The 13,968-nt window shown below is 39.5% G+C and overlaps 2 protein-coding genes across 5 annotated transcripts in view; one reads left to right on the plus strand and one right to left on the minus strand.

Annotated features, from left to right (window-relative positions):
* The window catches only part of tecrb (trans-2,3-enoyl-CoA reductase b), a 19,605-nt gene extending 14,705 nt beyond the window's left edge, over positions 1–4,900 (plus strand). For all 4 annotated transcript variants that reach the window (XM_079614557.1, XM_079614555.1, XM_079614556.1 and 1 more), the window contains exons 8-12: positions 622–694; positions 824–867; positions 972–1,029; positions 1,441–1,529; positions 4,284–4,900. In XM_079614557.1, the coding sequence (XP_079470683.1) occupies positions 622–694; positions 824–867; positions 972–1,029; positions 1,441–1,529; positions 4,284–4,457 (438 nt within the window). In that variant the 3' untranslated portion in view covers positions 4,458–4,900. The remainder of the gene's footprint in view (positions 1–621; positions 695–823; positions 868–971; positions 1,030–1,440; positions 1,530–4,283) is intronic.
* A 1,014-nt stretch (positions 4,901–5,914) lies between these two features.
* Positions 5,915–13,556, minus strand: ndufb7 (NADH:ubiquinone oxidoreductase subunit B7). Its single transcript, XM_079614577.1, has 3 exons — positions 12,827–13,556; positions 10,343–10,511; positions 5,915–6,098 (listed from the first exon to the last, which is right to left on the minus strand). Exons 1-3 carry the CDS (start codon positions 12,936–12,938, stop codon positions 6,017–6,019), a joined length of 363 nt encoding a protein of 120 aa, XP_079470703.1. The 5' UTR covers positions 12,939–13,556; the 3' UTR covers positions 5,915–6,016.
* Positions 13,557–13,968: the final 412 nt, after the last annotated feature.

Raw genomic sequence — 13,968 nt, forward strand, 5'->3', positions numbered from 1 at the left:
CTGCTCTGATTGGTCAGATGACCCAGTCTGTTGTGATTGGTCTACTCTGCTCTGATTGGTCAGATGACCCAGTCTGTTGTGATTGGTCTACTCTGCTCTGATTGGTCAGATGACCCAGTCTGTTGTGATTAGTCTACTCTACTCTGATTGGTCAGATGACCCAGTCTGTTGTGATTGGTCTGCTCTGATTGGTCAGATGACCCAGTCTGTTGTGATTGGTCTACTCTACTCTGATTGGTCAGATGACCCAGTCTGTTGTGATTGGTCTACTCTGCTCTGATTGGTCAGATGACCCAGTCTGTTGTGATTGGTCTACTGTGCTCTGATTGGTCAGATGACCCAGTCTGTTGTGATTGGTCTACTCTGCTCTGATTGGTCAGATGACCCAGTCTTTCTTTTAGGAGAAAATTGCTCCATTTATCTGCACTGTGATCTCTGAAACTTTACAGACCTTTTACATTCACCAAAAGCTGAATTACACACTACATGAAAGGGAATATAGCATAATAGGGGCACTTTAATAAAATGTCAATCTTCTCGTTCAGCCTGTCACGGTAATATGTTTAGATATTATCTTAGATTTGCAGTAATATTAAAACATTTCATTGTGTGTTTTTGCAGAACTGCACATACTACTGGGGATTTGCAGCTTGGATGGCGTATTACATCAACCACCCGCTGTACACGCCACCCAGTGAGCCTTCATATACTGTCCCCGCTTAACACACACACAAAACATGTTTCATTGTTTTATCTATACTTACACTGGCATTGAAGTGTGTGTTCAGCAGCTTCACGGCTCATGCTCTTGTTTGCATTGCAGTCTATGGAGAGCAGCAGATCAGACTGGCCCTCATCGTGTTCCTGGTAAGGTCCGCTCTTTCACAGGATCTGTGTGTGATTCAGTAGATCATGTGATGATACAGGTCTCAGGTCAGAGGTCAAGACTAATGATCTCTTTATGGCCACAGTTCTGTCAGATCGGAAACTTCTCCATCCACATCGCCCTGAGAAATCTCAGACCACCGGGTAAGAGCCCACTCTACACACACACACACACACACACACACACACACACACACACACACAAACACTAAACCTACCCATCACACAAAACTTTCAGCATTTTTACATTTTCCCAAAAAAACATTCTGTATGATTTATAATCTTGTTGACCTCAATTTAGGCCACAGTGACACGAGTCCCCATGAGTCTGTGTGCATCCAGGTTTACGTCCCCACCGGGATAGAAATGCATGAACACACACACACTCGCACACGTGCACACACACACAGTTTGGATCTTTAATACTCTTATGTATACACCTTATGCATTTTGTGTAACACATATGTTTACTTGATATAATAATGAGCTGAGTAACAGAGACAAACAATGCAAATGCCAAGTCTGCCATAAGTAAGAGTGTTTCTTCTTCTGCAGGATCTAAGACCAGGAAGATCCCGTATCCGACGAAAAACCCCTTTACCTGGATCTTCCTGCTGGTCTCCTGCCCCAACTACACTTATGAGGTCAGGAAGATCTGCGCTCGCTCTCTCTCTCTCACACACACACACACACACACACCAGTGATGCACGGGTCAATGTATAAACAACCTGGACGTTTTCAACTAATCCGCCGACAACTCGGACCACAAAAAAAAAAAAGAAAGAAAATATTGTACCCGACCCGCATTTTTTAAAAGTAGCTAGTATGAATGCTGTATGATATAGCCTAGTGTTTTGTAATAAAGGCTTGATTTATTAATTTATTTCGTTTAATTTTCTTAACAATTAAGATGCTGCATGTGTTTATCCAGTCTAATCGACGTGTGCGTCTCTCCCCGGACTTTCCCAACAAAAAAACTGTGTTCTGATGAACATCCTAAATCTGTGGAAGCTTGTTTCCGCCACAGAATAAAACATTTTAAAACATAATTGAAACTTTTTTTTTTTATCTCGCTATTCTGACTTTTTTTCTCCGAATTGCATGTTTATATCTCACAATTCTGACTTTATAACACGCAATTGGGAGATATAAAGTCAGAATTGTGTGATATAATTGTGAGATAAAAAGTCACAATTGCAACTTTATGAATTTTTTTCCCCCACAGAATTACCTTTTGTATTTTTTATTCTGTGGCAGAAACAAGCTTCCATCAGATGCTTTATGCTGAGACATAGTAACAGTAATAGTTACACTTTGGCATAGATTTATTCTCTGGATCGGGTTGAATGTATCACAGCCTATCTTGACCCAAACTAACCGTAACCTCCAGCTAATAGACAGACTCAAAGAGGTTTCCAATGTTGTTTTATCACAGCAACAAAACCAAACGTAGTGTATCATTAAAACCAAACACTGTTGGCCGGTTCACAGACTAGGCTTAAAGGGTTAGTTCACCCAAAAATGAAAATAATGTCATTAATGACTCCCCCTCATGTCGTTCTAAGCCCGTAAGACCTCCGTTCATCTTCGGGACACAGTTTAAGATATTTTAGATTTAGTCCGAGAGCATTCTGTCCCTCCATTGAAACTGTATATACAGTATACTGTCCATGTCCATAAAGGTAATATAAACATCATCACAGTAGTCCATGTGACATCAGTGGGTTAGTTAGAAGTTTTTGAAGCATCGAAAATACTGTTTGGTCCAAAAATAACACAAAATAAGACTTTATTCAGCATTGTATTCTCTCCCGGGTCTGTTGTCAATCTGCGTTCAGGACTCCGCAGTGACGCTGTTGACGTAAGACGCTGATGACGTGTTATCTGGTGCGCCCGAGCTTCGTTTACAGTCTGAGGGAGACGCACGCTATATTCAAGCTATTCTACATTGTTTGCGTGGATGTAATTTTTTTAATGGTGCGTAAATGTGCATGTCGCGGATGAGACACTTTTACAGCGTGCGTTTCCCTCAGTCTATAAATGAAGCTCGGGCGCACCAGAAATACACGTCATCAGCGTCTTACGCCATCAGCGTAACTGTGAAGGATTGACAACAGACCCGGGAGAGAATACATGCTGAATAAAGTCTTATTTTGTGTTATTTTTGGACCAAAAAGTATTTTCGATGCTTCAAAAACTTCTAACTAACCCACTGATGTCACATGGACTACTTTGATGATGTTTATATTACCTTTATGGACATGGACAGTATACTGTATATACAGCTTCAATGGAGGGACAGAAAGCTCTCGGACTAAATCTAAAATATCTTAAACTGTGTCCCGAAGATGAACGGAGGTCTTACGGGCTTAGAACGACATGAGGGTGAGTTATTAATGACATTATTTTCATTTTTGGGTGAACTAACCCTTTAAGGTAGTCCCAGACTAAAACGCATGTTTGATATGTTTATCTTGTTTTGTCTCAAGTAATGTTTTTAAGGCATGTTTATAGAAGCTACTTAATTGATCTAAGGTCTAATCTAATCCTGGCTTGATCTAAACCCAGTCTGTGAAACCGCGGCTAAAGGGTGAAGCTCACGAGTTTTTGCATTGTGAAAAATCATAATTATTTTATGTGGATAATTATTGTCATGATAATTTTGTTAATTTGTACTGAATTATTTTCATTAATATCGTTTTTTTTTTCTGCATTAAAAGTAAAGTAACAAGGATTGGGGAGAAATGTGCTTAAAGGGATAATTCACTTAAAAATTAATATTCTGTCATCATGTACTCGCCCTAAAGTTGTTTCAAACCTGTGAGTTTCTTTCTTCTGCTGAACACAATAGAAGATGTTTGGAAGAATGTCAGCATCCAAACAGTCGATGTACGCATTGACTTATATAGTTTTTTTTTTTTTTCTACTATGGAAGTGAGTTCATCGACTGTCTGGAAACAGACATTCTTCAAAATATCATCTTTTGTGTTCAGCAGGAGAAAGAAACTCACTCAGGTTTGAAACAACATGAGGGCGAGTAAATGATGACAGAATATTCATGAGAGTTAAAGGAATTAAAAAATTAATATTCTATCACAATGCAAAACAATCACGACTGTCCCAATTATATGATTATTTTCGATATGACCTAGAAATGGCCTTGCGACGATTAGCGTGTGTGTCTGTAATGATTTGTGGCGTCAGCATGTCTTGATCACATGATATATAGCAGTTTAATCTAGTACTGACTCTGAAAACTGGATTTCTTTTTTTTTTCAGTTTCACAGTAATTAAAATTTTGGGTGAATTATCCATGATACATATTGATGCATTGTTGTATTGTTTGTGACACCCCTATTGTCGTGTGTGTGTAATGGTCGTATGTGTGTGTGTGCAGCTGGGCTCGTGGCTGGGCTTCACCCTGATGACGCAGTGTCTGCCAGTGGCCGCCTTCACGCTGGTGGGCTTCATCCAGATGACGGTGTGGGCGAAGGGGAAGCACCGCAGTTACCTGAAGGAGTTTCGGGACTACCCCACGCTGCGCTCGCCCATCCTGCCCTTCGTCCTGTAGGACGCCGTCCTCTTTTAACCACTCTTCTCTCTCTTTTATACTGCACACGCTCATCTCTTAACGGACTGATTCTGCTTAATAAAGTCTGCTCAGATCCAGATCCTCACGCTTCATGTTAATGGCGCTGTATCGCCCCCTATAGGTCTGATCTCTGTCGTCACAGGACGCTCATGGAAGCGGTCATAAGCCTGGCCACATCATAATTCAATCATATTTTGCACAAGAGAAAATAGAGCACATTTTAAGACACAAATCTACACTGGTTTCATAACTAAGCACACCCTCAATTCTCAATAGCCGTGTCTTTAGAAATACAATTGTAAGTATACAACATTGCAAAATAAATCATTGTTGTTTTGTTGTACTGAATATAAATATATATGCAAATATATATATATATATATATATATATATATATATATATATATATATATATATATATATATATATATATACATAAATTTGCATATATGTGACCTTGGAGCACAAAACCAGTCACATGGGTCAATTTTCTGAAATTGAGATCTATACATCACCTGGAAGCTGAATAAATAAGCTTTCCATTGGTTAGGATAGGACAATATTTGGTCGAGACACAACTATTGAAAATCTGGAATCTGAGGAGCAAAAAAATGGAAACATTGAGAAAATCTCCTTTAAAGTTGTGCATTTATGTTCACGATTGTGCTGCATTCACTCACAAAAATACATGTTTTATATATTTACGGTAGGAAATTTACAAAATATCTTCATGGAACATGATCTTTACTTAATATCCTCATGATTTTTACCATAAAAGAAAAATAAGATAATTTTGACCCACATAATGTATAGTTGGCTATTGCCACAGATATACCCGTGCGACTCCAGACTGGTTTTGTGATCCAGGGTCATATATATATATATATATATATATATTTGCATTCCAATTATGAAAAATTGAGGGAAAAGTGCTTGTCATGGAAGCAAGGTCATTTTGTGCACAATATTTCCCCCAGAACTGCAGGTTTCTTCATTAGATCCCGTCATTAAACGTGTAAAGAAGCGTTGAGGAAACCAGTGTTCACTGTTCGCGCTCCGCTGCTGTATTTCGAGTGTGTTTGAGATCTCTGATGTGCACTGATACTGTGATGACTTCAGTAAAGATGTTTAGTTCTGCTTTTATTCATTGTGATGATCTGAAAACACTAACACACGAGGTCCTGAAGTGAACCGGTCGCCTGCGTTCAGCTCTGACGTCTCCTTCCTAATAACAATATTAGTATTAACTTGGCGCAAACTGCAGATCTCAGAACAGTTTTGTTGACCTAACAATTTATATAAAAGAGGAAAAAAAAGGGTGATTGTCTTGTGATTTTGTCCAAGTATTTACAGATGATAATGTAATTCAAGCGTAACGTTTCTGCTAGATTGGTTAGGATTTCTGAATAAAACGCACATGAGCAAAGACTTCAGAAAATGACCCATTCTGTAGAGCTCAAAGATCATCTTTATTATTGAGAGAGCCGTTTATATACACAGAAACCGGAGGAAAGTGGTGGAGAAATGAAGCGGGATGTTTATGCAACGTTTGCCTCGATCCTCTTCTTCCTCAAGTTCAGTCTTCTCTCTCTCTCGTACTCTTTCATCCTCATCACATAACTGTGAAAAGAAGAGGAGAAACTCAATAAGACAACCATATTTTAAAGGGGGGGTAAAATGCCCTTTTCACAAGATGTAAAATAAGTCTCTGATGTCCCCAGAGTGTGTGTGTGAAGCTTTAGCTCAAAATACCCCACAGATATTTTTATATCGCATGTTAAAATCGTCACTTTTTGAGGGTGAGCAAAAACACACTGTTTTGTGTCTGTCCCTTTAAATGCAAATGAGCAGCTGCTCCCGGCACAGGGGGCGGAGCTTCAAGAGCTCGTGTTCTTTTACCTCTCACACACACACTGAAAATTTCAAAAACTTTAAGCCTTTTATGTTCAAACCGGAGTCAGACAAAGATGGAGAGACTCAAGAAGAAGTGACACATGTAGAAGAACAGGACATTTCTGAATGGTTAGTTGATGAATTTATGTATATTATGTGTGGTTATCTTCTAGTCATTGATTAGCATATTCTGTCATGATAATCTATAAATCGTGTTCCCGGGGTTTATGTAAATATTAGGCTTCGTGATGTCACTAACCCGTGAGGAATGTCGTGTAGTCGCTACCAGCCGTTTGTTGTAGTCCTTTTCTTTAAAAGCAAATATCTTCCTCTGCTTTGAACTGTGAGCGTGTAATGTTGTTTGATCGAACAGCAACATTACACACTAACTACAGTTAGAAAAGTTAAATCAATCAACCCCCCCTTTAAAGGGATACTCCACCGTTTTTTCTAATTTAACTCTATTATTCCCTTAACTAAGACGAGTTGATACACACCTCTATCGTCTCAGTGCGTGCAGCGACACTTTGATAGCGCTTAGCTTAGCCCAGTTCATTCATTAAGGACCAAACAGAGATGAAGTTAGAAGTTAGAAGCGACCAAACACCTCCACGTTTTCCCTATTTTCCCTATTTAAATACAGTTACACGAGTAGTTACACGACCATGTGACACAAAATAAAAAATAAAACGTGGTCCCTAATGAATGAACTGGGCTAAGCTAAGTGCTAAAGTGTCACCGCGCGCCAGAGCGATTGAGTGCACGCACTGAGACGAGAGAGGTGTGTATCAACTCGTCTTAGTTAAAGGTAGGGTAGGTCAGAATTGTCTAAAAAAACTATTATTCAAATTTGTTTAAACTGTCTTTATACACCAATACATAACTAAAATGCAAGTACTCTGAAATAGAGAGTATAAAAAACTGAGTGACTCTAGTGTATTTAATCTTCAATAAACACAGCTCATTAATGCCATTCACTCCCGCCTAAAAACGGGTGCGCGACTGCGCGCACGTGGGCAGAGCCAGTAATAGCAGCGATAGTCATGGCGACGGAGAGTGACAGTCGCGCAAGCCAATCACTTGTTTCGTCCCGATAGGAATTAATGAGCTGTGTTTTTTGAAGATTAAATACACTATAGTCACTCAATTGACCGTTTGCAAAAGCCACGCCCCTTAGTTATTGTTACTACGCCCGTCAAACAATTGAGAACCTATAGCCATGGCTGGGTTGAGCTCCATACATTAAGTGATTGGTTTTTGAGTAATGCAGCGATATATCCTCCAGGGCACGACAGAAATATAGACAGAATAGCGCACGGGAGCACATGCACAACACAGTTTTGTAAAACTATATATTAATAATTTTTATTTGATCATATATCATTTTACAAAACTGTTTTGCGCATGTGCTCCCGCGCGCGCTATTCCAGTCACAACACTGCAATCAGAGGACGCGCTGAAACCATCAACTCTCGATGCGGTTCTCTTCATTCATAACTCAGCCGACTGAGAAGGATATATTTGAGTAAATAGTTGTGCAACTGCGCGAACTTTGTTTTGAAGTTTAATGTTTGAGTTCCAGATGAATTTGTGACTGTGTACCTGTTCAACTACATCAAAGTTTCGTAATTAGTAAGTCCGTGCTTTTTCTCTTTTTTTCCTCTTGTTTGCTGACTGATGAGGGGCCGCAGTGCTGTAGTGAAACGGTGTTTGTACATGTAGCCTATTTTTTAATAATAGTTGCAAGCAATCATAAAATACAGCATGTTTTAAGCCCGTGCAGACCTCACTGCCATAGGCGCATCGTTGCACTATCTTGCTGAAATCGGAATGTTTGACGGAGGTCCTTCTCCTTAGTTACAGTTGCTGAGCTAGGATTGGACGAGAACCGTTCGAGGGCGGGGTTTTGCGAACGGTTTATTTATATACTCTCTTTTTCAAAGTACTTACATTTTAATTATGTATTGGTATATAAAGACAGTTTAAGCCAATTTGAAAAAAAGTTCTTTAGACAGTTCTTACCTACACAAACTTTAAGGGAATAACAGTTTTAGGGATGGCGAAAACTAAAAAATGGGGGAGTAAGGGGGGGGGGGGGGAGGGGGGGGGGGGAGTTAACTTCACACAAAAAGATCTTGGAATGAGATGCTAACTGTAGTAGCGTTTAGTCCACTGTCTATAATGGCGCTTTTCCACTGCACAGTACCAGTTCGCCTCGACTCGCCTTTGTTTGGTTTTCCACTGTGTAAAAGTTGTACCGGTACCTGCTTCCAGGTACTTTTTTTCGTATCACCTCCGGCGAGGTTCTAAGCGAGCCGAGGCGAGCTGAGGCGATACTAAACTGTGACGCGACACACGGCAGACTGCTGATTGGTCAGAGATAATCGTCACTATGCACTGCGTCATCATTGCACGCGCCAGACGGAGTATCCTGAATAACCCCGGCATTTTTTAATAGTTTTGCCAGAGATTGCGTGATATACCCATTACCAATATTATGTAAAACAGCATACACTCGATTTCCTCCATTGTCCTGTGTGTGTGGGTAGTGGGTGTGTGTCGCATCGCTATGACGACCAGGTACTATTGTGGAAGTACTATATGCAATGGAAAACGGAGCGAAACGAGAGCCGAGCAGAGACGAGGCGAGTCGAGTCGAGCTGGTACTGGTAATGGAAAAGCGCCATAATAGACTAATTTAGAGATCACTTTTTTTTTTTTTTTACCGACTACTGATAACTTTGATCGGTTAACGTTGATACGGTCAACCATCGGTCAAACGGTCATCAGTTAACATCCCTAAGTTTAATATGAAAAAACGGTGGAGTATCCCTTTAAGAAATACACCAATACAAATTAAGCAATATGAAATACCACAGTATGAAATGTGCTTCACATACACTTTAAAATAAATGTTCTTTGTTGGCATTTTTGCAGTGATGATTGAAGAACCATTGTTCTCTTAGTCTATAAGGATTTACTTCTGACAATTGTAGACCTAATTCAAATGTCACATTAAAAACAGAACTTGAGTAAAAAAAAAAAAAAAAGTTAAAGTTGCAAAAACAGCTTTGGGTTTTAATTTCGTATGCAGTAATGATCAATTATTATTTTTAAATGTAAAAAAAATTAATAATTCCCTTTTTTTTAAAGGGAAATGATAATAATATTGCTCTTCTAAAGCCAGGGACACAATGACTAGCTGAACAACTCACTCACAGACTGCTTCCAATGATATGCAGGAATGACCAATTAAAGTTAAGAATTTTTTTAATTCAGGGTAACGTTAAAAATGTCTAAAATGTTGCACTTTACATTAATCTAGCAGGAATGACAGTTGACTGTGAGCCGCAGTTGATGTGTGAGAGCTCCGGCTGGATGTGTGAGAGCTCCGGCTGGATGTGTGTGAGCGCCGACTGGATGTGTGTGAGCGCCGACTGGATGTGTGTGAGCGCCGACTGGATGTGTGTGAGCGCCGACTGGATGTGTGTGAGCGCCGACTGGATGTGTGTGAGCGCCGACTGGATGTGTGTGAGCGCCGACTGGATGTGTGTGAGCGCCGACTGGATGTGTGTGAGCGCCGACTGGATGTGTGTGAGCGCCGACTGGATGTGTGTGAGCGCCGACTGGATGTGTGTGAGCGCCGACTGGATGTGTGTGAGCGCCGACTGGATGTGTGAGAGCTCCGGCTGGATGTGTGTGAGCGCCGACTGGATGTGTGTGAGCGCCGACTGGATGTGTGTGAGCGCCGACTGGATGTGTGTGAGCGCCGACTGGATGTGTGAGAGCTCCGGCTGGATGTGTGTGAGCGCCGACTGGATGTGTGTGAGCGCCGACTGGATGTGTGTGAGCGCCGACTGGATGTGTGTGAGCGCCGACTGGATGTGTGAGAGCTCCGGCTGGATGTGTGTGAGCGCCGACTGGATGTGTGTGAGCGCCGACTGGATGTGTGTGTGTGCCGACTGACTTACTCCACATGTTCGCAGTAGTCCCAGTCGTGTCTCTCGTGTTTGCAGGCCAGGAAGTTGGGGAAGTTGTCCCTCTTGCACTTCATGAGTTTGATCAGGTGGTGTGCGCAGTAGTCCCTCTGCTCCACCGGTAACATGGCCTGGTTCATCTGCTCCTGCGTCGCCACCATCACTGAGAACAACAGCAGACACACTATCAGACACAAGCGGTGTGTGTTCATTACAGGAACAGTGAACAAGATATGACCTGCAGTCAACGTTTGAAACCCTTTATACACTCAAACATATTCATATACTTGGGTCTAAATTAGAGCCGGGACTTTAACGCGTTAATTAAGATTAATTAATTACACAAAAAATAACGCGTTAAACATTTTTAACGCATTTTAATCGCACTTATTTTGCACCGCGGAACGTTTCTCACTGGATGAGTTTAGGCGGACCGATTACACTGGAGCACCAATAGCGTTCATAACCGTCTATGTTCATAACTTGATAACTTCAGACAACAACAAACCACAGTGAACATGAACAAAGAAGCTGACGAGACCGCTTTGGTCGGCCCCGTGGATGGGACATTTTGTTATAAGAAACGAACGGATGGAAGCGTCGATAAGAGCGTGGTTGTGTGTAAGCAACAAGGAATTGGGAACGGCTATTGCTACACTTAATGGCAAAAATAGCACTGGTCTGCTGGACTTGGTTGAAAGAAAAATAAACAATATTTTGTTGCTTAAGCTTATGTATTCAGTCATTATTCAATGGTATACTAAAAATCCATGTGAAAAAAAATTACTTCTCACTGTTCTCAGGTCAAATATTTATATGCAATAAAAATGCAATTAATTTCGATTAATTAATTACAAAGCCTCTAATTAATTTGATTTTTTTTTTTAATCGAGTCCCGGCCCTAGTCTAAATATATATTTGGATTACACAGTTTTAACAAACTAATAAATGTGTTATGCAAATGTCAGTCAAGCATGAAATGAAACTGGTAAGATTTCTGTGATCGTACTAATGAACTAAATGCACTTAAAATACAGAAAAAAACAGGATTATATATAATCATCATGAATAAAATCAATTCAATCTGATACATTTCAGACAAAATATTGCTAATTTCATGGCTAGCCATACTTTAATAAAGTTCATGCAATTTGTCTGAATAACTAGCCTAATTGTTTTCACTATTAATAAATATAGTGTTCTCATTTGTAACTCGCGTTGGATAAAAAAGCTTCTGCTAAATGATGATTCTCTAAGCTATTTAAATAAAAGCTTTTTAACCCCTTATATTGGCACAGCCATTGCATATTTAAAACAGTAATAATATCCTATACTAAAACTAAACTAATCTTGACAAACTATATATCATTTGATGACTGATTTTCAAAATACATTACAGAGGAGCCGTAATTTATCAATTTTCAACAATATGTTCATACTCCTACGGCGTGTTCAGACCTTTATTTTGAAATAGTGATGAACATGAAAAATCATGAAAGAATGGTAGAAACCTCAGTTTGTGTTCATGCCAAGAGTTCAAAAGATAGCATCCATTCAATTCTTTTAGAAAAAAAGGTCTGGAAATGTTTTAAATATAAAGAAAATAATAATAGATTCAGCATTTGTGATGTGGCAGCGAGCTATAATGCACATACGTGATCTTTCTGTTTCTTAGAGGTTGAAATCATTTCTAAATCTGCCAAACTTCCAACACTACTTCTGAATAGCATGTCTACTTCATAAATTGTAAAAATAATTGTTCAGATCACTCAAATATCATATGGAGATGGAGGCATCCTTATATGGGCAGTAATGTCCACTAGTGGAGAAGTGTGGTACTGCGCCCAAACTAAATCTCACTGAACGCTTATTTTTTGAGACATCAACCTAAAATTTTTTGAAACACAACTTGTTCAGATTTTTGGCTTTGATTTTTTTGGATTTTTAGAGTCCACCAGGTTTTGAAAATATGAATAATTACATTTTTCACGTTGTACATTTTCATAAACTCAAATGTTTTTTTCTGTTTAACTTTCTTAATTTATTTCACTTCTACAAAAATCTGCCAAATGTCTTTTTTAAAACAAGACCAATCTTACATCTATATTCCAAAGCATTCTTGAATTACAACCATTTAAGTTCGGCATGTACATTTTCAATCGGTTAATAATAAACAGAATTTTTGAGTGCAGAAATCTTACCGGTTTCATTTATGAATGACTCACAAACAAACATGCATTGCAATAAGTTTATTAGTTTGAAACTGTTAAGTATTGTGTTTTTGGGAAAAGTGTTATTTAGTCGACTCTACATGAAGATAAGTTGTAATGACACAAACACTAGATTATATAATTCACAATTAAACTGACACATTTAGTGGCACATCGGAGCTGCAGTTTAAAGTCATTTTGAGGACTTAAAGACTCATGGTTTATATTTAGAGAGTTAATAAAGTGTATTTGGTCGGTTGTGTGTCACCTCTCTCCTTCCGCTCGCCGAAGCCCAGATTCGGGTCATATTCTGACGGCTTCCGCGGGTCCGGTGCCACGTCCCTTTCCGTGATGTAGCTCCGCACGAGATGAGACCCCATCCTCAACGCAGTATATCACCTCTGACTGCAAAAACAGCGTAACGGCCGGCCACAGAGAACAATAATACCGCTTAAAATGCAGAAAGCGAATCAATTCTTCACACTGCCATTCGGTCACCTCCAGAAACCAGCTGACGCTTCCGGTCTGCGCAGGAAGTAAACACGCGCAACGAGTAAAACTCTCCTGATCGCCCTCGACACTCATGATTCCGTTCCGTCTCGAGAACTCCCTAAAATGCTGTCAAAAATAACTCGAAAATCAACTAAATCAATCGCTGATGTTTATATCACTAGTTGCGTGGACGCTATTTCAGTTTATATATCAACAAACATACAATATATTTCTGCCCCCTTCATTAATAAAATGTGAAAAAGCGCATGAGTCGTGGTGTGGTGAAAATCCAGCTTTAAATGTTGTTTATATGTCTATGTGGTGTTTTTTATGTGAATTTGCACATGGTTTGTCTCAAAGCATAAGTCAAAACCATTGCTGAGTGTTTTCTCCTTAAAACTGAACCAAAGACAGTGTCAAAAACATCGCTGGTGTTTCGTCAACGAGTGGATTTCTGAGCTGCTGTGAGTGAGAGGAGGCGGGGCTCATTTGCATAGAACCGAACTAAATTAGGCGAGGGTGTAGCGTTACATTAAGCTATTTTAAGACTAATCTAATTTTTATTCATGGGAAAAACATTTAAATATGTTATCTTGGTGATCAATGATGAGTTTTAAGGGGGAAATTGACTACATGGGGATAACTGACTTAATTGTTTACCGGATGAGCTGTGCTTCAGAAATACAGGCCCTCAGCCACAGAAATTCAAAAACTAACTCTCTTCATTTAATGTGTTCATGGATTATGATTCTTAGATGTCAGGTCTTATAATATTATGTTAGTACGCCTAAGTGGAAACGAGAAGAATTTAGGCTAGTTTAAATTGGCAAACGAGTGGATGCACTCAAATATCAATTTCAACAAATATTTACTTGGCCTTGTTTAAGTTAATTGAACCTTTTTAACAAAGTTAAGATT

Source organism: Phoxinus phoxinus (assembly GCF_949152265.1).
Source record: "Phoxinus phoxinus genome assembly, chromosome: 6".
Classification (NCBI taxonomy): Eukaryota; Metazoa; Chordata; class Actinopteri; order Cypriniformes; family Leuciscidae; genus Phoxinus; species Phoxinus phoxinus.